This window comes from Capricornis sumatraensis, chromosome 15, assembly GCF_032405125.1.
Source record: "Capricornis sumatraensis isolate serow.1 chromosome 15, serow.2, whole genome shotgun sequence".
Classification (NCBI taxonomy): domain Eukaryota; kingdom Metazoa; phylum Chordata; class Mammalia; order Artiodactyla; family Bovidae; genus Capricornis; species Capricornis sumatraensis.
Window position 1 is genome coordinate 65,006,118 of NC_091083.1, and position 24,607 is coordinate 65,030,724.

General features: G+C 50.2%; 1 protein-coding gene across 1 annotated transcript in view; it reads right to left on the minus strand.

Moving 5' to 3' along the window:
- NOL4L (nucleolar protein 4 like) overlaps positions 1 to 24,607 on the minus strand; it is a 128,343-nt gene that overhangs the window by 43,081 nt on the left and 60,655 nt on the right. The window contains exon 4 of the mRNA XM_068987217.1: positions 17,502 to 17,611. Within this exon, the coding sequence (XP_068843318.1) occupies positions 17,502 to 17,611 (110 nt within the window). The remainder of the gene's footprint in view (positions 1 to 17,501; positions 17,612 to 24,607) is intronic.

Here is a 24,607-nt window from a genome sequence, read left to right on the forward strand (position 1 = left end):
GCTGTTCCAGAAACAGGGAAGCTGCAGCAGGGAGAAGTGAAAGTCAGACGGCTGGCGTGGGGCAGAGCCACACCTAGGGTCAGAGTGGCGGGGCTCTCCTAGCCACTCATCCCTACTGGCTGTCACCTCTCTCTGCCCTTTACCTGGAGGCTCTCCACGCATGTGACAGGCAGGCCAGAGGGTGCTGTCCTCTGTAGGCTGCTGGGGCTTCTCCCAGGCACACAGGCCCCTTGCTCCCCTGTCCTGGCCCCCTTGCTGTTCCCTCCCCAGGGCCTTTGTACTCGCTGTCTGCTCCACCTGGAAAGCCTTTCCTCCACGGGACCGGCCACCTCCTCCCATTTGTGTCTGGGCTTGGATGCCATCTTTTCAGAGAGGCCTTCTCACACAGAGGGGCAGACTATCAGTGGTCTCAGTTTTAATTCTCTGCCTCAAATCTCTCACTTTTGCATATCTGTTTTTTTTTTTTTCTTTCTTCTTGACTTATCATCTCTATGGCCTGTGAACTCCCTGAGAGTGGGCTCCTTGTCTACCTCATTCACTGCTGTAGCCTCAGTGCTCAGGACAGTGTCTGAGATGTTGAAGGAATTTGAACGATATCTGAATGAATGAAGGAGAAGATTTTTTAAAAACATGCCAAAGAAAGTTAATTTGCTTATCTAATTCCTTCATTTCAAAGAGACAGTATTTAGAAGTCAAACCTAGTGACATATAGTTTCAGGGCTACATTTGATCATAGTGTCATAGTGCAATTTGTTGAATACACTATTTAATTTTAAAATGCATTTTATAGAGAGATTTTTAAAAATTATAGCTCCAATTTTTATTGCTAGTATATAAGCACATATATACTTTTTAACATTACTGATATATAAAAATAAATGTCATTTAAAAGCTTTTCTAACAACAACAAAAAAAACTATACAAACACAGGGTTACAGGGAGGGCAAGGGCCTGGAGGGCTGTGAGCAGAAGCTGTGGGCCCTTGCCTCCTCTGTCTAGGTGGAGGAGGGGGAGCTCCCAGCCCAGCAGGGGTCAGCGGCTGGTCACCCTATGAGCAAAAACGAGGCAGCGGCACAAACTCACAGAGCGACACTGCTGTGCCACCCGGTAATGAGGTAAACATAATCACAACCTGGAAAAATCTTGCCCATGCTTCTTTGAGTCCACCCAGAGCCATTATCTCTAATTGATCTCCAGACATCAGCTGCTGAAGCGTCGGGAACCCTCCTGCATTTTCTAGGTCTGGTTACAAAGCCCAGACCATCCAACCCACGCACCCACCAAGGGGTGGAGGGGGTCAGGTCTCCTGCAGCAGCTCTTTGCTAGGGGCTGGGACCTGTCTGGGCCCCACCTGAGAAGAAGCCATCAGGCTGGCAGGGTCAAGGAGGTCAAGATGCTGGGTAAAAGACCCGAGCAGCCTGCATTGCGGTGCCTTAAGCAGAAGGCTCTGAAAGCCACCAGGGGTCTCGCTCTCAAAAACATGTGACTAAAAGATAGAACTGGAGAAAGCGCCCTGCCCAAGCTATCTCCCTTGTCCTAGACGATCTCTAAGGACTGCAGTCATGATAATGAGACTCAGCCACGAGACAAGGCCCCTCTGGGTCTCAGGCAGGCCAGATCCAGAATGGAGGGGGGTAGTCAAGGTGGGCAGCTGGTTCAGTGACCACATGGATGTTTTGATTCGCTCCTTCCTGGCCCAGCCGGGGAGTGATGCCTCTACCTTGCCCCCACCTTTTCCCCTGACAAAGATAAAAGCATCCCAGGGCCGGCCCGGCATGCAGGACTCTGCTCCAGGCACCAGGCAGCTCTCCTGCCTACACCAGTGAATTATGGCCACTGCATGCATTTTCCCCCCAGATAATGAGGTTGAAAGGCTGTGTCGGCATCCTCGTGTGCATGGGGCTGGATTCAGTAGCCTGGAAGGGGACTGAGACTTTAGGAGCAGATGGGGACAATGAGCTGTTGGGGTTTGGGGTACTAACTGCACCAGGCAGCTAACTGGCTTTCGAGACAGGGTGCTGGCTCATTTCTGCTGCTTTCCCACAGTCCTTCAGGGAAGCAGGAGGAAAGAAGACAGACACAAATGTCTCTGAACCCAGGCTGCCCTGGCACAACAGCCACAGTGCTCATTTGCTTAGAGTATGTGGAAACTGCAGCAAGTTTCTTGAAAGCACTCAAGGACTGTCAGTGAAACAGTGACTTAATGTTCACTAAAACAATGCTCACTGGGGGCTTCCTTGGTGGCCCAGTGGTTGAGAATCCGCCTTGCAATGCAGAGGATATGGGTTCGACCCCTGGTCTGGGAAGACCCCACGTGCTACAGAGCAACTTAGCCCGGGTGCCGCAGCTACTAGGCCCACGTGCCTTAGAGCCCATGCTCCACAACGAGAGAAGCCACTCCAGTGAGACGCCCTCACACGGCAACTAGAGAGTAGCCCCCACTTGTCACAACCAGAGAAAGCCCTCTCGCAGCAAGGAAGCCCAGTGCAACCAAAAATAATAAAGAAATAAATAATAAACGTGTCCTGTTCTGCCTGTCACCATCTTCAGGCGGCTGGGAATGCTGGGCTGCTGATGTTTTTAGCTTCCAGTTTCCTTCAAGGGACCATGATCCTCCTGGCCCCCAGCCCAGCTTGTTTGCTGGGTGAACAGAAAGGCCTGCGGTCAGTGTCCCAGCTTCACGTTTATGCAGCCGCATCAGTGGTGCCTCTACAGCATCTTTCCCTCATCAAGAATGGTATATGAAGTTTTTTAGGCATTAGACTTTTTTTTTTTTTCAAGTAACTCTTTTTCAAGCCAAGAAAACGTCTAAAAAGAAAGACAAGGAAGGGAACCATTCCTGCTACATAGTAAGACGTATTAGTCATGAGATGTGTCGGATATTAAGACGTATTAGTCTCGACATTTAAAGCAGTGTGGAGCTGGCACATGAATAGACAAAGAAACCGACGGACTGGATAGAAGTAGATTCTGTTTCAGATGGAAATTCAGTAAATTATAAAGGCGGCATTTCAAATCAGTGGGAAGCAAATAGATTCTTTTAATAAATGATGTTGACACAAAAGGGTAAAGGAGGATATGTACTCAATACATATAAGCTCCAAATGGATCAAAGATCAAATATGAAAACATGTGTATTTTTTTGCTGTGTCAGCAGAGAGGGTCTAAAAGAAAGGACACCCCAGTAGCAATAAGCACAGTTGGCACCCAGATCTTGGTTTTTTTAAATATGATTCTATAATAAAAGGAAGATACAACTGATTCTAGGATTGGGGTAGAAAACATACAAGATGAGCCTGGAGCATCTTGTAGTACTGGAAGGTAAAAAAACACTAAAAAAAAAAAAAAATCCTACGAAAAACAAACCAACAAAAACCATTGATGGGGGTGTGTCAAAAGAGTACAAGAACCAACTGGAAGAGTTCCCAGTGGCAAAGCTGGAACAGTTTGAGCATCAAAACAGATACAGTAGTGCTGGATTATAACACAAAGTCAAGAATAAACAGCCATATAAATAAATGATTGAATATATTTATAAATGAGGAAGGAGAGACAAACCTCCCATGCCAAAGAATTTGAGATAATGTATGTAGATACTTCACTCTCAAGGAGGGAAATTATAAAGCCCATTCCTTAGGTGTGGGCTGTACACAAAGAGTACAGTTTGGAAGGGGGTAAAAGAATAACCTTACATTGATCAGACCAGACAAACATTAGGTCAGCCAGGTGCAATCAAGGCAACACCAATAGTCATGAATCACAGCGACAGTATGTACGCTTAATATGATGTGGTATGGGACTTCCCTGGTAGTCCAGTGGCTAAGAACCTGCCTTCCAATGCAGGGGACGCAAGTTCGATCTCTGGGAAGCTAAGATCCCACATGCCTCAGGACGACTAAGCCTGCACTCCACAACCCCTGAGCCTGAGCCTTCTGGAGCCCATGCCCCACAACTAGAGAGAAGCCTGAGTTCGGCAACAGAGTGTCTGGGTGCCGTGACTAAGATCTGATGAGACAGAAAAGAAACACGTTGTAAAAACAGCACTCTGAGTTTGGGATTAGCAAAGACAAACTATTATATATAGGGTGGATAAACAAAAAGGTTCCTACTGTATAATACAGGGAACTATAGTCATTATCCTGTGATGAACCATAGTGGAAAAGAATATGAAAAGAAGAATACATATGTGTGTGTGTGTGTGTAACTGAGTCACTTTGTTGAAATTAAACACAACATTGTGAATCAACCATCCTTCAATAATTTTTTTAAAAAAACAACACTCTGTCTGTGGTCTTTCTCCTAATAACCCACAACCACAGTTTTACATTGAGAAAAACATCAGACAAATTCCAAAATTCTACAAAATATTTGACCGGTATGCTTTAAAACTGTCAAGGTCATCAAAATCAAGGAAAGGTTGAGAAACTGTTACAGACAAGAGGAGCCTAAGGAGATGTGACAGGTAAATGTAATACTGTATCCCAGGAAGGACTGTGGAACAAAAAGAGGACAGGAGGTAAAAACTAAGGAAATAAACTATAAACTTTAGCTGACAAAGTGCCAAAGAATTGATGCCTTCAACTGTGGTGCTGAAGACTCTGAGGGTCCCTTGGACAGCAAGGAGATCAGACTAGTCAATCTTAAAGGAAATCAGTCCTGAATATTCATTGGAAGGACTGATACTAAAGTTGGAGCTCCAATACTTTGGCCACCTGATTCGAACAGCCACATCATTGGAAAAGACCCTGATGCTGGGAAAGATTGAAGGCAGGAGAAGGGGACAACAGAGGATAAGATGGTTGGATGGTATCATCGACTCAATGGACATGAGTTTGAGCAAACTTCAGGAGATAGTGAAGGACAGGAAAGCCTGGAGTGCTGCAGTCCACGGGGTCGCAAAGGGTCTGACACAACTGAGCAACTGAACAGCAACAACTGGTTTACTAATTGTAACAAAGGTATCATACTAATGTAAGGTATTAATAAGGGGAAACTGGTGGGGATAATGTGGAAGTTCTGCTCTATCCTCTCAGTTTTTCTCTAAATCTAAAGCTGTTCTAAAAAATTAAAAAACAAAAATACTAAAAGAGGACACAGAGGCAGAGTGGAGTCAGCCTTTTTAAGACTCAAATGCAGAAGATACTAGAGAAAAAACTGAAAAGTCTGAGTACATGAAAACAAACATGTCAGAACACGCACAGCATAAACAAGATCAAAAGACAGAGGGCTGAGGTTGGGGAACAAAGAGGCAATGGCTAACTCTGCAGAGTCAAAGAAAAATGTGGACCTTCTTAATGACCCAGTGGTGCAGAGTCTGCCTGCCAATGCAGGGGACACAGGTTCAAACCCTGGTTCAGGAGGATTCCACATGCCAAGGGTCAGCCTAGCCCATGCACCACAACTACGGAGCCTGTGCTCCGAAGCCCACATGCCTGGAGTCCACGCGCGGCACCAAGGAGCCACCACAATGAGAAGCAGGCACACCGCAATGAAGAGTAGCCCCTGCTCAGTGCAACTAGAGAAAGCCTGGGCAAGCAATGAAGACCCAGCACAGCCAAACATTAATTAGTTAATTAAATTATTTAAAAAAAGAGGGACTTCCCTGGTGGTCTAGTGGCTGAGACTCCGAGCTCCTAATGCAGAGTGCCTGGGTTTAATCCCTGACCAGAGGGCTGCGACTAAGACCCAGCATGGCCAAATAATTTTTAAAAATAATAAAAATAGAAAAGGAAAGGAAATGTAATCATAGTGTGCTAATCAACTCATTTTTGAAAAACTTACACAGTCATAATAATATAAATATAATAATTTATCTAAATAGGGAAGTATGGATAATATTGAGGGATGGAAAAAGGAGAAATAATACATGTGTTTATGAGAGGGTGTGACTGTGTACATATTTATCTCCTCCAGCAAGAAATTAAACAACAGTAACCAAAACAGTCCAAACTGAAAAATCAAGAACTAGCAGTGTGAACACAATTTTTTAGAAATAGGAGATGAATACTAGAAGAGATAGCTGAAAACTAAGGAAGAAAAGAAGCTGTCTCTGATGGGTAGAAATTGAAGTGGGGAGGCTGGGACAGGATCTGCCATTTCTCTATATGATTTTTAAGATATATATTTTATTGATACACATAAAAGTGATTACAAGTAAATAAAAAAGATGAACACTTGCTAAGCTGTTTCTGAGGGTTAGCTGCCCTGGGGTTACGCGGGAGGGACCAAGGGGCGCAGGGCAGAACCTGAGGACAGCCACTACCCTCGCACATCTTCTCACAGCAGCAATGTGCCAAGGATCATTCTTTGCCCGCAGAAATCCAAACAGCAGCCTTGGTCAAGGTCAGTATTTCAGTGGCTTCTTGTTTTTCTCGCTGCAGTACAAACCTTCTGCAGTGCCAGGGACTTTTGGAGATGGGAAAAGGTTTGTGCTGCAGCTTCTCAGATTTTGAAAATGGTGCCAGTGGCATTCCAAGCCTTTCTTGGGTTTTCATGGGGGCAAGCCCAGCCCCCTTGACTCAGCTCCATAAAAGTAACAGTGGGGGCTGATCTTGGAGGCCTGAGGGGAGTGCCTGAGAGGAGAAAAGCAAGAAATGGAACTCTAGTTGAGAAGGAAGTCAGCTGTGGACCAGGAAGGCCTGGAGTTGGGAAGAAGACAAAGGATGGGAACTGAGAGGGTGGCCCCAGCATATCTCAGTGGGTGAGCTCAGTGAGAAGAGGAGGAGAGGGACTAAATTCAGGCAGTGAAGGTAGCAGATTCAGCATTCTCAAGTCCCACAGGGTCCACCCCTCATATTACTCTATGTAGGTTTAGAGAGTAGACACTGATGCTCAAAGTATGAAAATACTGGTCTAGAGAAATGGCTACAGCAAGACAGCAGCAAAAAAATGCAAAGGTGCTATAAGGCAATTATCCTTCAAATAAAAAAATAGATTTAAAAATTAAAAATGCAAAGGTGAAGTGAAGAGCCTTATGATGAGAAGATGCTGATGGCTGGGAAAGAAACATGCAGCCTCTCACAGTGAAGCCTAAGTTACTCATAGACCTATTGTCTTCCTTCACCTCCGCACAAAGCAGACCTCTGAGGTTAAGAGGTCTCAAACTCCCCAAGGGCAGACCTCCAAAGTCAAGAGGCTCTGAAATTTTACTGGGAAACTGTGCTTTCAATCAGCATACAATATCTCACTTTGCCCTATTTAATTTTTTTTTTTGCCTTGAACTTGTTCGACATTAATAGTACTTCCCTCTCTTTCCTATGTTTTCATCTTTTTTTGTCATTAAAAAAAGTCTTTTATAAACACCAAGAGGATTCTACCATTAAAAAACCTCATTTGAGCATTTTTGACTCTTTCTAGTGGAACTTAACCCATTTACATTTATTGTGATTTACTAGTGTTTGACCTTGTTCCTGTTAGTTTATCTGTGTTTTCCATTTATTATAACTCTTTTTGATTGCTTCTTCTTTTATTCCCTCATTTAATTACTCTTGCTTTGGTTGCTTTAATTACTTTCTTTGGTTCTGTTATTTTTTTCTAGCCATTTAGGAGTTCTACATTCTGTTTTTATTTTGTGAAGATTGTTGCTTCCTTTTCAAGAAATACATCAGCTTTATCAAGAAGATGGTGTCGAAGGTAAAGGAAGCCCCTGCCCCTCCTGAAGCTGAAGCCAAAGGAAAGACTTTAAAGGCCAAGAAAGTAGTAATGAAAGGTGTCCACAGCCATGCAAAAAAGATCTGGACATCACCCAACTTCTGACAGCCCAAAACACTGCAGCTCGGAAGGCAGCCCAAATACCCTCAGAAGAGTACCCCTAGGAGAAACAAGCTTGAGCACTATGCCATCATCAAGTTTCCCCTCACACTAAGTCAGCCATGAATAAGACAGAGGATAACAACACACCGGCTTCACCGCGGATGCCAAGGCAAAAAACGGACACCAGGCCGTGAAGAAGTGCTACGACACGGCCAAGATCAACACCCTGATCAGGCCCAGTGGAGGGAAGAAGGCTTCTGTACAGCTGGCCCCTGACTATGAAGGTTTGGATGTTGCCAACAAATTGGGTATCACCTAAACTGAGTCTAGCTGGCTGTTTTTACTATTAAAAAAAGAAGAACAAAAGAAACACGTTAGAACCTCTGCTTCCTACTGCTACTGCTAAGTCACTTCAGTCGTGTCCGACTCTGTGCAACCCCATAGACGGCAGCCCGCCAGGCTCCCCCGTCCCTGGGATTCTCCAGGCAAGAACACCGGAGTGGGTTGCCATTTCCTTCTCCAATGCATGAAAGTGAAAAGTGAAAGTGAAGTTGCTCAGTCGTGTCCGACTCTTAGTGACCCCATGGACTGCAGCCCACCAGGCTCCTCCATCCATGGGATTTTTCCAGGCAAGGGTGTTAGAGTGGGGTGCCATTGCCTTCTCTGGCTGCTTCCTAAAAAGACTATTAAATCCTTGGACATGGCAAAGTTTCCATTCTGCTATTTCTCTCTTGAGCTCACACCTTGCCTGGGCTTTGGGGCAGCCTGAGGATGGGAAAGAAGGAGATCATTATTGCCATCAAGTTTATATATAATTTTATTTATTTATTTTTGGCTGTGCTGGGTCTTCACGCTGCACAGGCTTTTCTCTAGCTGTAGAGAGTTGGGGCTACTCTAGTTTCGGTGCATGGGCTAGGCTCAGTAGTTGTGGCACACGGGCTTAGTCGCTCCTCGACATGTGGGATTTTCGAGGACCAGGGATTGAACCCACGTCTCCTGCATTGGCAGGCACATTCTTTACCACTGAGCCACTAGGGGAGGCTGTCATCAAGCTACTAAATCTGGATGCAGCGTCAGCATTTGCAGGTTCTCTGCAGGTGGAAGTCCTACGAGTCAAACACTGTTTAAGTAAGTGACAGGATCTCACTGTGACCCATCAACTGTGCTTCTTCTTTGGGTCTGCGCATTTGGGGGGCCCCTGCTGAGCAGGAAGAAGCCTGAGTATGTCCATGAGAAAAGCAAGCCATAAAGAGGGGTGAGAACTGAGAGAGAGAATGAGCAGATCCCTGTTTTAATCCCTCCCTGTCCCACAGCCTGGTCTAAAAGATTAAAATAGTAAATGTGGCCAGCCCCTAAGTGGAAACCACCCAAACGGCCACCAATGGATGAATGGAAATCAACAATGTGGTCTGTTTATACAATGGAATAGCATGCAGCCATAAAAAGGAATGAGGTTTGGACACATGCTGCCACATGGATGAGCCTTGGAAACAACACGCTAAATGAAATAAGCCAGACACAGAAGGACAAATAATGTGATTCCACTTAAAAGAGGTACTTGGACAGTCAAATTTAGAAAGTGAAACAGTGGTTACCAGGGGCTGGGGGGTGGGAGGAATGGGGAATTATTGCTTAACAGTTACAGAGTTTCTGTTTGGGGTGATGAAAAATTTTGGAAATAGGGGTAATGATTGCATAACATCATGAATGTACTTGATGCCACTGAACTATACACTTAAAAATGATTAAAGTGGCAAATTTCACATTTTGCCACAATGAAGAAAGTGAATGTCGAGAGCTTTTTAGAGTGGGCTTGTTTCCCTCTCCACTAAGGAAGATGGGAACCTGAGAAAGTTTCACACATGGAATGTGCTCATTTCCTGCCCCCAATCCTCGCCTGGCTCCCCAGTGCTGACTGGGGAAAGGGCTCTCTTGTGACCACCCTTCAAGAGGCACACGTGATGAGTCCCTTAGCCTCCTCTTTCTCCTTCCTTCTCCCCCTTTTCCCAAATTGGCTGTGGCCTTTCCCAGCCCAGGTCCTCCTAGAGCTGTTATCCCTCAGCATCCCTCACCTGGACCTTCTGGGCTGGTCCAAATCTCATTTTAAAATAAGCGAGTGTCCCCTGAACCGCCTGGCAGGTTCCTGGTCCCTTCCTGTTTCTATTTTCTTATCCTGGATTACAGTTCCACAGCCACTGTTTTGTTCTCTCTACTAAGAAGAGCTCCTGGAGACCAGCTATGCTGTCTTATTCATCTTCGTGGCCCAAGAATGATCTTGGACAAGGTCCTTCACTGTGTCTATTGAACCAAGGTTGCATAATAAGATAACCATCAACAGCAGCAGAGGTCACTGAGGCTTCCTCTGTGCTTCTAAGGTGCCCCAGTGCTGTGCTGAGCACTGCGCCTGCTTTGTGTCATTTAACTCCTGGGCTAAATCTATGAGGTGTACTGATATTATTATACTATTATTACTCTCAAGTAACAGGAGAAAAGGGCTTCCCTGGTTGCTCAGATGGTAAAGAATCCGCCAAGCAGGAGACTCGAGTTCGATCCCTGGGTCGGGAAGATCCCCTGGAGAAGGAAATGGCAACCTACTCCAATATTCTTGCCTGGGAAATCCCAAGGACAGAGGATCCAGCGGACTACAGTCCTTGAGCAACTAAACAACAGGAGGAGGAAAAAGGAGCCCGGAGAAGTGAAATGATTAGCTCCAGGTTACCCAGCTGGTAGGTAGAACTGGAACTGTCACTCCAGCGTCTTTGGCGGGTGGGCTGGAATCTTGGCTGGGAGCAGTGCTGCTCCACACCGCCTCCTGAAAGGAGCAGGAGGGCCAGTACTCTGGGGGACCCCCGGCTCTCTGGGCAGGGACTACCCTGCAGGCCCCACATCTGGGCGGTGGAGGAGGGCAGTCTGCCCTTCCTCCCCCAACCTCCAAGACCCAGGGAAAACTCTGGGCCAGGGGAGAGCTGCAGAGGAGAGGGAGGCAGAGGTTAATGGAGACAAATAAGAGCCTCCATCACGCGGGTTTAAACAATGGAGCGCGGCACCGCTTCACACGCTGCTGGGAGAACCATTAAAACCATTAGCGGGACATTAGTGCTGCTCCAAGAATTGAAGAGAGGGAGGCGGGAGGCGAAGGAAGGTGCTGACAGGCTTCCCACTCTGAAAGGAGCAAGGAGTTGGGGAGGGAGGGTGGCCAGGGGTTGCCCTGGGGAAGTTGCTAAGCCTCCCGGGGTCCCAGTCTCTGCTTCGATAAAATGAAAGTGCGTGTTGGGGAAGGAACACAGGATTTGTCTTTCTCCTTGGGATCTGGATCTGATTTCTACAATGGGGTCTTGGTTCAAACACTTTGCTCTCAGGAAAAATCAGGTTCATATCCTCTATAACATGGATATCAAATTCTACATGTACCCCAGCAGGTAACTGGGCATTCGCAAGGCAGGGGGAGACCCCCACCCCACCCAGGCCCCCTACCAAATCCCTCCTTCCCACATTTCCTTAAGCTTCATCTACTTCAGGCGGCTCCCAGTTCCCAAGCCAAACAAAGCTTTCTGCCTGCTCTGCCAGCGTCTCTGCCAAGGACGTTTTTTCTCTCCTCTAGCCCTGCCAGCGACCCGCTGCTCAGGACACAGGTGACCCACCGCCTCGGATTCTAAGGAGAACACCCTCACCCAAGAAGTCCATGGAGAAATAGGGCCTGTGGCTGTAGCAGGGGCACAGGTTTGGACAGAAAAGATCTGAGTTGTAGTTCATGTCAGCGGTTGTGTGACCTTGAGCAAATACAGAAACTTCTTGATTCTCAGCTACGAAACCAGCGAGATGAGGATGATAATGTGACCCTGTTGAGCTGGGAGGGCGAGGGGTGATATTTGCAAAGGGCTGGACACAGAACAGGTGCCTGAAACGGCATCCACTCTGCTTCCCTGTCCCTCCTCTGCTCCACCTCTAAGTGCTTCCTACAGACCCCAGAATGTTGATTTTGATTTTCCTTGTCTGTTTCACTGGTCTGTGAGAGGCAGCAGGGCAGAGAGACTGTTCACCACTGTCTCCTTAGCACCTGCCAGCTCAGGTGCATGATGGATGGATGGATAGATGGATGGGGGATACGGGTGAGGAATGAGTGAGTGACAAGAGAATTATAAGATCAGCTTATCTGGTAGGTGGAAACATCAAGGCTTGGAGAGTAAAGAGACTGAATAATACAGGAAAGCAAAGCGGGTTGTAAAATGGTACGTACAGGATAATTCCGTTTTCTATTCAGTAGTCTGGAAGGTTGCACCAAAATATTCAGTGATCCAGGTGGTGGGAGGATGGTGAGTTTTATCACCATGCTTTTGTTTTTTGGTGACGGAGGCCAGATGTATTTGTGTAATTTTTTTTCAGCATGAAAAATAGAATAAAATAAGACAGAAAACAAACCAGTGTCTGCATGAAGAGATCCTAACACTCCCCTTGGTACATCTTGCACACAGCACTGAAAGGGAATTTGAAAGATCAGCGGCTGGGGGTGCACTTGCTGGCCACCTCTGGCCTTATGAATGTGGCCTGCACCCCTCCCTGGGACCCCATCTTATCAGAAGAATGCTTTGGAACATTCTTCATGACAGTCCACATCTCATGAGATCCTCACACCCAGCCCCCTACAAGAAAACACATTCGTCATCGGTAAAGCTAAATGTGATTTCAGTTGTATATCTTCATGATTTTTTCCCAAATAAGGGGAAAAAAAATACCTGACTTTATCGGGTGCCCCTCACCTATTTTCAGCTCTATGTGGCCACCAAAACGACAGCTTGTGGGGGATCTTGTTTCTTAGGATGGAGGTCCCGGGAGGGTGGACCTAAATGTCTTGCATGTTGAGACACCATAATAAATATTCACTGCATTGGATCAGATGTCAATATTCTGTTTTGTTCCTGTGAACATTATTATTGGAATTCCCAGGTGACACCAGTGGTAAAGAACCCCCTTGCCAGTGCAGGAGATGTAAGAGACACGGGTTCAATCTCTAGGTTGGGAAGATCCCCTGGAGGAGGGAATGGCAACCCGCTCTATTATTCTTGCTTGGAGAATCCTATGGACAGAGGAGCCTAGCGGGCTATAGTCCATGGGGTGGCAAAGAGCAGGACACGACTGAAGTGACTTCAGCACGTACGCATGGACATTATTATTAGGTTTTCACATTACCTAATATCCTCCGCAGAGAAAGACCCATTTCTCAGCACATTAATCCAACACAACTGGACAAAGGTAACACGATTCTGTCCAGTTCACAAACAAACCCCACCACCTGTTCATTGCCTGCTCAAAGCCGAGGGAGGGGAAAATGCCCTACTTGCCTTACTGTTGTAGTGTCTCCTGGATACCTAATGCTGGGAAAAACTGAATTCTTAGGTTCTTCTCACTCAGAGATTTTAGATGCAGAGCTTTGTTCAGCATTCACAAAATATCATTCATCCCAGCTGCTGTTATTTACAATTGGGTTTATCTTCCATTCCAGCCTTCATGAATGATATGCAGACACTACAGGTGTCTTTTGTTGGCAGGCCGTTCGGGGTCAGAGGGATGCTGCAGCAAATGAAACTACTCCCAAAGCCTTGTCTTGGGACATGGTGTTTGACAGCAGCAGAGCCAGACCCGTAAGGGGAGCCCTGCTCTGACATCACTACAGAAAGTGTTAGCCACCTAGTCATGTCTGACTCTTTGCAAACCCACGGGCTGTAGCCTGCTAGGCTCCTCTGTCCATGGGGTTCTCCATGCAAGAATACTGGAGTGGGTTGCCATTCCCTTCTCCAGGGGATCTTCCCGACTCAGGGATCAAACCTGGGTCTCCTGCATTGCAGGCAGATTCCTTACGGTCTGAGTCGTCTAAACCACTAGGGAAGCTACATTTTCGCTACAGGAAAGAAGCTACCAATTCAAGTAAGTGTATTTTTAGTTTTCAACTCAAGCTGAAAAATCAAAGACACCTGGGTCCTTGGCCCTTCCTTGCTGCTGCAGATATATAACCTGGTGAGCAGTGTGACTTCTTGTTTTACCACGTGCCTGGCTATTGAACCGGGATCATGGTGCTGGTTGAAAGGCTGAGGCCTTGAGCGCTCACTGCGGTATGTGCAGGGCAGAAGGCTGACAGCTGGAGGGCCCCAGGTGGAAGGGCCTCCTCACACACACTGCATCTCCTGCCAGGGGTGTGCAAGGAGGGTCTGCATTTCAGTCTTCTACCACACACTGGAGAAGGTCGGGGACATTCAGAGGGCCCCAATTTGGGAAACCAGGGATGGAGGTGAAGACACAGTCAACTCCACTGTCAACTCAGGCCACCTCAGTCTCAGCTTCAGCCCCAACCCCCTGGGGACAAACACCTCCCACACTCCCTCTCTATCAGAGTAGCCTGAACCTCACCAGGGCGACTTATCCATGAACTTCCGTTCATTCCCAGACGACCATCAAGGGCTTTCATGCCGGACTTCCTTGGTGGTCCAGGGGTGAAGAATCCACCTGTCATATATTCAGAGAAAAGCATGGCCTGAAAAGGTCCACGCACCCCAGCGCTCACTGCAGCGCCGCTTACAACAGCCAAGACATGGAAGCAACCGGAATGCCCACCAACAGAGGAACGGATAAAGGTGTGGCGCATGCGCACAGTGGAATATTACTCGGCCATTAAAAAGGAAGCGACAAGGCCATCTGCAGCAGCGTGAACGCACCTAGAGAATGTCAAAATGAGTGAAGTGAGCCAGACGGCGAAGGAGAAATATCATGTGACGTCCCTTATACGTGGAATCTAAAAAGAAATGATATGAATAAACTTACTTACAAAACAGAAAGAGACTCACAGACTTAGGAAGCGAACTCATGGCTGCTGGGGGTGGGGGCGGGAAGGGATGGTTGGGAACGTTGGGAATGTCCTGTACACACTGCTTGCTATATTTAAAATGGATAACAACAAAGACCTACAGCAGAGCACAGGGAATCCTGCTCAGTGTTATGTGCCAGCCTGGATGGGAGTGGGGCTTGGGGGCGAATGGATACATATGCATGGCTGAGCCCCTCTGCTGTTCGCCTGAAACTGTCAGCTATACCCCAAGGGTATAGCTATACCCCAGTACAAAAATGTTCTTAGTGTTAAAAAATAATAATTAAAAAAAAAAAAGAAAAGATCTGCCTGCCAATGTAAGGGACACAGTTCCACCCCTGGTCAGGGAAGATTCCACAAGCCCATGTGCCCCAACTACTGAGCCCGTGCTCTGCAACAAGAGAAGCCACCACAATAGGAAGCCCACACGTCACAACTAGAGAAAGCCCATGTGCAGCACCGAAGACCCAGAGCAGCCATAAATAGAGAGACAAAAAGGGCTAAAAGCGCTGCCATGCCCAATGCTGTGCTTCTCCCACTTTTCTTTAGCTTCAGAACTGCTCACACTCTCTGCACCAGCCATACCAGCCTCTCAAGCCACAGGGCCTTTGCACAAGCTGTTTCTTCAGACTGGCGCTCTCTTCCCTGAAGATCTAACTCAGCTCAAGCATCCTCTTCTAAGGCAAACCTTCCCGACCCCTGTGTTGGTCCCCCCATCATGCCCATCTAACTACCCATGGCACCACGTGTCTCCTGCCTGGCACTTGTCACAGCTGTACCCATGATGGCTGGTTAATCTCTCACCCAACTCTGCAGCCTGCTATGAGCTTAGCACTTGTGTGTGATTTTTTCATTAGTGTCTATCTCCCCCCAGATCATAAGAGCTGGGAATGGTGCTGTCTTTGGTCATCCCTAGAGCCTGGCTCTTGGAGTAGGGCTCCATAAATATTTGTTAAATGACTGAATCCTCGTTAATGCACCTAACCAGCTTCCCTGGTGGCTCAGACAGTAATGAATCTGCCTGCAACGCAGTAGACCCAGGTTCGATCCCTGGGTTGGGAAGATCCCCTGGAGAAGGAAATGTCAACCCACTCCAGTATTCTTGCCTGGAGAATCCCATGGACGGAGGAACCTGGGGTCCATGGGGTCACAAAGAGCTGGACACGACTGAGCAACTAACACACACACACACACCCCCAGTCTTAATGCCCCTTGGGTTCGTGCATGCTAAGTCACTTCAGCCATGTCCAGCTCTTTGCGTCCCTGTGGACTGTAACCTGCCAGGCTCCTCTGTCCATGGGATTCTCCAGGCAAGAATACTGGAGTGGGCTGCCATGCCCTCCTGCCGGGGATCTTCCCGGCCCAGGGATGGAACACACGCCTCCTACCTCTCCAGCACTGGTAGGCAGGTTCAGTACCACTAGCACCACCTGGGAAACCCCTTAGAGCCCCAGAGACAGCAGGAATTTGTATAACCGAATGAAACATGCCAAGATCCGTTAATGAGGGATCCCAGTGTGGTGCACTGGCCACTACCGGTTCTGGCAGTGAACTGGGCTCAAGCGCCATTTTGTGGGGAAAAGAAAAGCCATGGGGCTGAACTCCTGCTGCTTGGCTGTTTGCGTGCCTTTGTGCTTCACCTCATGTAGTGGTGCTTAGATTTTATAACTGTTGCTTCTGTTAGGGCAACACCCTTATAACTGGCATTTTCTGCACAAAACAGCTTTGCGGTTTTGAGTGGAAAACCTGACACCATTATCCCCACTGTTTTTGAAGTTTCTTAGGGATGCGATCGTCATAGAAAAGAGAACATCTCAGATGAAAAGACGGGAGAGATGCAAACAACTCCACCACCCAGAGCCCAGCTTACTTCATCCGCCCTTTTGAGGCTGTGGGGATGGGAGGGCCACCACACCTCCTCCCCAGGGCAATGCAGAACTCAAGCCAAACGGCTCAGATCCTCAGACCCCAGCCCCAGATACTACTTGAGCACCTCCAGCTACATCCCCTCAGAGCTGACAGCGGAGCTGTCACCCTCCTCGGCGCACACACACCCAGGTTGTCAAGGAGACCAGCCACATCCCAGATAGCATGCACCCGGGGCTGGAAGTCAGACTTCCAACGGAGGAGAAAACAACCCATTCCCCTAGTCAGGCCTCAAAGATACGGCAGGTTCAAATGTCACAGCTGATGAGAAAGCTTGAAGCAGGAGGTGAGACACTCTGACTCTGGGTTGGAGCAGTGCTCAGGGAGGGGGGTGGCACTCACCCAGTCCTTCTCTGAAAGACAGTCAGGCTACTCGCCTTGCAAAGAGCTAGAAGGTGGGCTGTGGAGGGAGGTGGGCAGGAGAGGTTTTCTTTTCACAGCCTGTTTCTGTGGTGCCTGACAGCCCTGGGCAATCCACAGCTGGGGAGTCCTGGACAGCCCGGGGCGGGGCGGGGGGGGAATTATCTCACCCTGGGCCACGCTCCCCAGCTCACCCTCCAGGCCCGCTGGGTCCCCAAGAGTGACAGAGGCTACAGGTAGGTGTGGCCTCCCTCTCACCTCCCCAGGGCAAGGAGACGAGTGGCACAGCAAAGGGCAGAGCAGGGCAAGGGCAAGCCGAGAGCCAAGGCCAGCAGCTCTCCCCGCCCCCACTTCCACCTCCTTGCTCCTGCCCTTCAGGAAGGCTTCCCCGAAGACCTGGCAGGGCGGTCTGCCCAGCAGACCTTGTCACTAGGAACGCGTTCCTTCCCTCCTCTCAGCCCAGACTGCCCGGCCCAGATAACCAGATAAGGGCCTCTTTGGTTTCCAGGGTGTTTACACAGGCTGTGGTCCCACATCTCGGAAAGGCTCAACCACATCCAGGCAAGTTAGGACGCCTCCGGTGGGGTGAGGGGGACGGATGCCTTACCTGCTCCTGGGAATTCATCACGCGCAACTTCATCTGTTTCAGGTACGTGGAGGTGAGGGGCATGTTGTAATCGATGATCCCAGAGACCAGAGGAGATGGAGGCTCGTTTTCTGGTGGAGAGAAGAAAAGGAAGCCCCTTTCAGCCTGTGCAGTGTGCCGCCAGCAGCTTGGCACCCACGGGGGGACCCCACCACGGAGCCCAGGCAGGAGGCCAGGTGGGCAGGTGGTCTCTGACTCATGGAGCGCCCACCGTATCTGGCCCGTGGATGTGGACTGCACGGTGCTGAGAGTGTTTCTCAACTAAGTGACCGTGTTTAGTAAGAGAGGTCACAGTTGAAAATCGGGGATTTCTGGCTTCTTCGAAAAATGGAAGGTCTGGCCACACGGGGCCCTCACTCACATGGCAAACACCCACTGCAGCTGAGCCTCTCCTTTTAGACAGGGCTCGAGGGCTCTGTTCTGCTGCAGTGTCCACCCGTTCCTGTTGCCCTGCACACTTGCACTCAACGATGATGCTTGCCAGGCCCTTGAAGTCAAATGTGTAAGTTTCCTGCACTGGTCTAAGCTCACTCACATGCCACACTGCCCCACGCTGACCCTCACCCCCCACAGCATCCTCCCTAAAGCCGCCAGGGACCACCTGGCTCATGGGTCTGGGCCAGGCCTCCAGTCCACCCAAATTCTGCTGCTGCTGCTAAGTCACTTCAGTCCTGTCCGACTCTGTGCCACCCCATAGACGGCAGCCCACTGGCTCCCCCGTCCCTGGGATTCTCCAGGAAAGAGTTCTGGGGCGGGCTGCCATTGCCTTCTCCGCCACCCAAATTCTAGTTCCTCTTTAATCACATGGAGAGGAGCATTGTTCCTCCCTTTTATTACTTTCTTGTCCTGAAGATCAAAGTAACGCATTTCCTTTTGTAGAGCATTTGCAAAGTGTGGAAAGATGTAAAGAAAAAAAAAAGTCCATAATTGCACCAAGCAGCTTGGCATATGCTTCTGTTTATTTTTTCCTCTGTGATTTCTTTTTTACATATTTGATATCATAATGCGTACCGAGAATAACAGTCTGCTTTGAAACCTTTTTTTTTTCACTTTTTTGTCATAGGCATTTCCCCTACCATCAAAAATCTTGTTTTGCTTTGCAAATATAATTTTTATATCCCTGTATCGTTTTATCATATGTTCTGTAAGTTACTCCCTTACGGTTGGCTACTTAGGCTATTTGCTATCAGGGGCTACTTATAAACACTGCTGGGAACATCTCTGTACATGAATACTGGTCTGTATTTGGGATCGTTTCCTTTTTAGACCAGATTCCAAAACATGGAATTCATGGGTCAAACGGAGAAGGCAATGGCACCCCACTCCAGTACTCTTGCCTGGAAAATCCTACGGACAGAGGAGCCTGGTAGGCTGCAGTCCATGGGGTCACTAAGAGTCGGATACGACTGAGTGACTTCACTTTCACTTTTCACTTTCATGCATTGGAGAAGGAAATGGTAACCCACTCCAGTGTTCTTGCCTGGAGAATCCCAGGGACGGCAGAGCCTGGTGGGCTGCTGTCTATGGGGTCGCACAGAGTCAGACATGACTGAAGTGACAGCATAGCATAGCATAGCATGGGTCAAATGGTAGGAATATTTAACAACTTTTTTTTGTTTTTCCTTGACCTCCCCCAGAGGCATGTGGGATCTTAGTTAGAACAAGCTAGTTATAGAACAAGGATCGAACCCACGTCTCCTGCACTGGAATCGCAGAGTCTTAACCGCTGGCAAGTCCCTACTCAATGACTCTTGAAAATGTCTGGTCATTTCTGCAAAGGCCCCTGCAGTGGGCCCAGCCTGCCACTGTGCTGTGCATCCTAGGTGCCACTGCGGATGCCGTTTAGGAGCGACTGCAACGGCACAGGAGTAAGTCAACAAGACGGGAAGCATGATTCAAGGGAAGCCCATTGCCACTCTTTCCAGTCCAGCCTCCCCTTCAGATGTCTCCTGCTGTGACCAAGCTGGAAACCCTGAAGCCACCTGCCGGGACCTGTCACACAAAGCAGGGCCTCATTTTGTCATTTAGTCACTTGACCTGCCTTCACCCTCTGTCTGGGGAGTCATCGTGGTTACCTGTTTTCTGGCTGCCTCCTCCCCCAGCCTCCAAGCACGCCGGGCCTTTGACCTAAGACCTCCTTGGCGCCTCGTTCTATCTGTGGGCTGGGGTTGGAGTGGCGTGAGAAGTAGGGGCGACTTTCCGATGAGCTGAAGCCTGCCTGCTGCCACTGGCACCACGCCCAGGAGGACAGGCTGGAGGGAAGCCGGTGGCCGGTGGGTTGGAGGAAGGCAGGGATCTGCTGAAGCTGCCACTCAGAGCCAGAGCCCACAGCAGGCCCCCACAACCTTGAAAACACTGCTGAGTGAGAGAAGCCAGACGCCACGGGACAAACACTGGGCGATCCCATGTGGATGCGACAGCTGGGACAGGCATGTTCACACAGACAGAAAGTAGAAGAGGGGCTGCCAGGGCATCTGGGGATGGGAAGTTAATGCTTCACGGGGCTGCAGGTTCTGTTTGGCAGGATGAAGAGTTTTGGAAAATAGATGGTAGTGATGACTGCTGGGCAGTGAGTATAACTATAATGCCATCAAGTTGTGCACTTAAAATGTATTAAAATGGCAAGTTTTGCATTATGTTTTATCACAATAAAGAAAAATGGCTCCTGCAAACAAGAGAGCAAAACTAGCCAGGGGGCACCAGGGCAGTTCCTACTTGGTGAGGATAGAATAGCCCCGCAGAGAACAGGGGTCCATGCATCTTGAGGTGGTGCCCCTCTGGTGACTGTACTGCTTGAATAACATTTTCTATTAAGTTTCATAAAAACGCAGAGCTTTGTTCCCCCTCCCCCCACCCCCCGCTTTAAAAAAAAAAAAAAATGTGGCCGCGCTGTGCGGCTTGTGGAAGGAGTTTAGTTCCCAGACCAGGGATCGAACCCAGTCCCCTGCAGTGGAAGTGCTGAGTCCTAACTGCTGGACCACCAAAGGAATCCCTTGTTGAGTTTTTGAAAGCCATGTGGTCATATGCAGAAATGTTCATTCTTCCAGGACTCGCTAACAGGGAGTCTCAAGAACTGGCTTGGAAAATGGGCCAAACCTTTCCTTCTATTAAGGGAGCCCCTCCTGGTTCTGTGGCAGAAGGCTTTTCTGACACAGTGCACACTGGCCCCACCGGCACAGACGCCCAGTGCTGTGGGGAAACTAGAATTCGTTTTTGTGATTGTGGGTTCTCTTCTTCTTGCCGCCCCACCATCTACCCAGACCTGACCTCTTCAACCGAGGCAGCGGGGGGAGGGGCACGCTGGGATCTGCCCACCCCTTCCCCTCCCAAGCCCCGCAACTCCACGAGGCCAGACGCGCTGTGTGAGGCAGACCCCGCAGCCACACTGAGACATGTCATTCGAAAGAGCCAGCCGTGGTTCCTGTTTTGGAGTGAGTGTCTTCAGATGGAGAATGCGGCCGTTTGCATTTTGTTTCCTCAGAGACAAGGCTGTCTGCTGAGAAGTTGCTGGACAATGTGGTACGTGAGAAGGGCCTCCCACCCTAAGGGTCCCCGGTCAGAGCCTCAGATGAAGACTTCATTAAGTGACGTAGCAACGTCCTCTGTGTTTCGTAGTCCTGGGAGGCCGGACACTGTGTTCCTTTACCAATGGTCACCCGTGTCCTGCCTGAAATGCCATGAATCCTTACAAAGAGGTAACTTAAGGAAAAAAAACAAACAGGGCCTTCCCTGGCAGTCCAGTGGTTACGACTCGGCACTTCCACTGCAGCAGGTGAGGGTTCCATTCCTGGTCTGGGAATTACGATCCTTTGCGCCTGGCGGCATGGTCAACAACAAAAAAGTAATATCAAAAATATAAAAATAAATAAATAGAAAGAAAAAATTTAAAGCCAAGGTTCAGCTTAGTGTAGGGCAGGGAAAAAACCCACAAAGGCTGGGAAGGTGCTCTTGGGAAGTGGGAGAAGGGGTCTTCCTTGGCCTGTTCCCTCCGCATCATGTCCACAGTTCAGAAACTGCTTCTGGTGCCCAGAGGTGAGCCAGGAGAGCTCAGGAAGAGGAGGGTGGATGCCCTCGTCGGCGGGGGGTGGGTGGGGGGTGGGGGTGGAGTGGAGCAGGACACCCTGGGCACACAGACGAATCCATCGGAGATCCGTGTGCCGTGAAATGCTTGCGTCCGCAGTTCCAGAAGTGAGGGCTCTGTCGGGGAGGCAGGACCTTGGCAGGCAGGAGACATTCCTGGGGAGGGAACGCGCCAGGGAGCTGGCTGTGGGAGGTCAGGGCTCGGGCCACACCGCAGCCAAGAGACAGGCAGGCAGGTTTTTGGCAGCAAGGAAGCCGCATGGTTCTGGGAGAGATAAGCACACACACACAGACTCATAGGAAGGAGCTAAGGAACAGGGCCAGTGGGGGCTGCCTGGAGTCACGTGCTCACGTAGGGAGGTAGGGGATGAGAGAAGGTGAACCCACGAATGAGGAAGCAGCAGCTTCCCCGGGTTCTGCCGGACAGGCCAGGTCCCTGCCGTGGTCAATAAACACAGGGGCCACGCCTGAGCCACCGCAAGGAACCTGAGACCACCAGTGAGTTCAGAGCCAGTAAGGGTCATGGAGCCGAAATAACCCCTTTGGTGGCTGGTGAGAGAGCCAGAGGAATCACCCGAAGAAATGTTTCGACACCTTTTTGCCAAGAAACCTGAAACCAACCCCAGCGCCAGACCTAGCTTTACAGGCTGTTGAAAAGAGCCGATGACGCAGAGGCTCTCCCCAGGCCAAGCCGAGCGCTGACCATAGCTAGGCCTCAGTGACCGGGCCAGTCAACGCAAACTCCAGCTGAGGAGATGGCCCGGATCCTCCAGGTGGAGCACAGAGTGGCAAATTCTCTTGAGTTTCCACCCACAGGAATGGAAGAACTCCTCAATCCAGAGACACTGTAGTTTCTGGGTGCCAGGGCAAGAGCTCCCAGGGTCAGGGCTGGGTGGGTGAAGGATGTGTGCGCAATAAGGGCCTGGCGCAGGGGAAATGTGGAACCGGCCAACCGGCCATGGCGTTCAGATTTGGAACTAGAGATCCCAGACCTGGGGTTGGCTTAGAAGGTGATGAAAAAAAATCCCCTCTCTTCCAGGGAAGCGCTCAATAGGTCAGCAAGTCTTCAAGGAGCACCGAAGGGTGTGCATTCACGGTGGGGATGGTGGGGGGAAGGGCACAGGGCCGGCCCCTGGGCCCAGCAGGGTGGGACTGACGGCCAGTCCATTAGCGCTCCAAGGAGGAAGAGCTCCAGGGCCGCTGGCGTAGGTCCAGGCAGCTTTGTGGAGGGGGTATTTCAACAGGACTTCTGTTCAGTCACTTGGATGACAGCTACTGAGCCCTGCCAGGGCTTCACGCAGACCCTCCTGCGTGAGGCTCCCAAGAACTCCCCAGTTTACAGATGAGGCAACCTCCCCACCCCAGGTTACACAGGGGGTGAGCGTGAGAAGCGAAAGAGGGCAGGCCAGCGCAGGAGAGGCTGCAGGGGCAGAGGAACGAACCAGAATGGGGTCATGTGGGGGCAGGACAGGAAGTGGGGGGCTCTGGAGCGGCCAGGCAGGGAGGGGGTTGAAAACCACTGCAGGGGCGCCACCACCTGAGTGGACGGCTCTGGCTGAGGAGGGACCCTTTGGGGGGTAACCGGCGCTGCCCGCTGCTAACTCCTCGTCTGCAGCCACGCAAACAGCATTTTGTCACGTCAAAGAAAAGTGAGACGTGCCCTCTCCCGAAGTCCCTCTCCACAGCGGCCCAGGGCTGGGACCAGGGCACACCCGGCTCTCATCTTTGCCTCCTCTCTGCCCAGACTCGCTCCGGGGGCCGGTGGAGCTGGGAGGCCCTGGAATTTCCCATCCTCGGACTTCCTGATCCTCGCAGCCTCCTTTGTTTGTGCTCCTGGCGCTGGGGGAGGGCATGGGACTGTCCAGCACACCCTCCCACCACCACCTCCGCCTTCTCTCCCCTCCCCGGGACAAACCAGCAGAGCAGCAGGGGAGGCTGCTCTGCTTCCTTTCTTTCTTTCTAACACGAGGCCAGGAAGCAAGGCGCCCTCCCAGCCGCCCCTCGAGAACTCTCCATCCTGCTCTGTGGCCCCTCCCACCCCACCTTCCTGGGACAGGAACCTGGGGCCTGCCTCTGGGGCCAGGCGCAGGCTCTGAAGGAGGAGGGAAGGCTGGCAGAGCAGAGCAGAACAGGGGTGCCTGTGAAAGAGCAGTCGGTGCAGCTGACCACATCCAGAGAGGCCAGCCTGGTGGGCGGAGACCGCGTCTCCACGCTCTCAGCTGGGGCAGGAGACGGGAGGACCTGCCAGCTGACAATAGGGGTCCAGGCACGATGCCTCTGACCATTGAGCAGACAGCAGAGGCTTTCAGCCTCTAAGGCTCTCCACTAGCAGTCTCCAGAAACCCTTTGGCCCAGCGGCCAGGCTGTAGGTGCTTGCTTGGGAGGGTGACTGTGTGTCTCTTCGTGGGACACCTGGAAGCTGGCAGCCTTGCGTTTGGCTGGGACAACAATACTGGGTGGAGTGGGGGACAAGCTGGTGTTTCCCAGGCACTCGTTGCACCAAGTGCCCTACAGAACGGGCTCGTTTAATTCAACTTCATCCTCCTGAAAACCCCAAGAGAGAAGTGTTGCTCCCATTTGCTGATGGGAAGGTAAGTTCTCCTGCTTTCTGGGGGACCTTGGGCAAGTGACATCACCGCACCACCTCTCTCAGCCTCCTCTCCTCAGCTGTGAACCAGGTCAGACACCTCCCAGGATCAGCAGCTGTCACGAGCAGCTGATGTCCAGAAAGGTTCTCTAACCTGCCGAGGGACACACAGCAGGGAGCAGGGCAGCACACCCAGGCCTGCCTGACCCCAAGCCCACCTTCTGAGATACTGAGGCCATGCCGCCTCCGGCTCCCTTGAGATCTCCTCCCCTCCCTGCCTGTGGGCAGCTCCACTCCTGGGGACAGGGAAGTGGCATTCAGCCTGAGGACAGGCGAGGATGGGCAGGGCGCAGACTTACTCTGCCTGCCCTCTTCCTGCTGGAGCCCCTGGACACAGAGG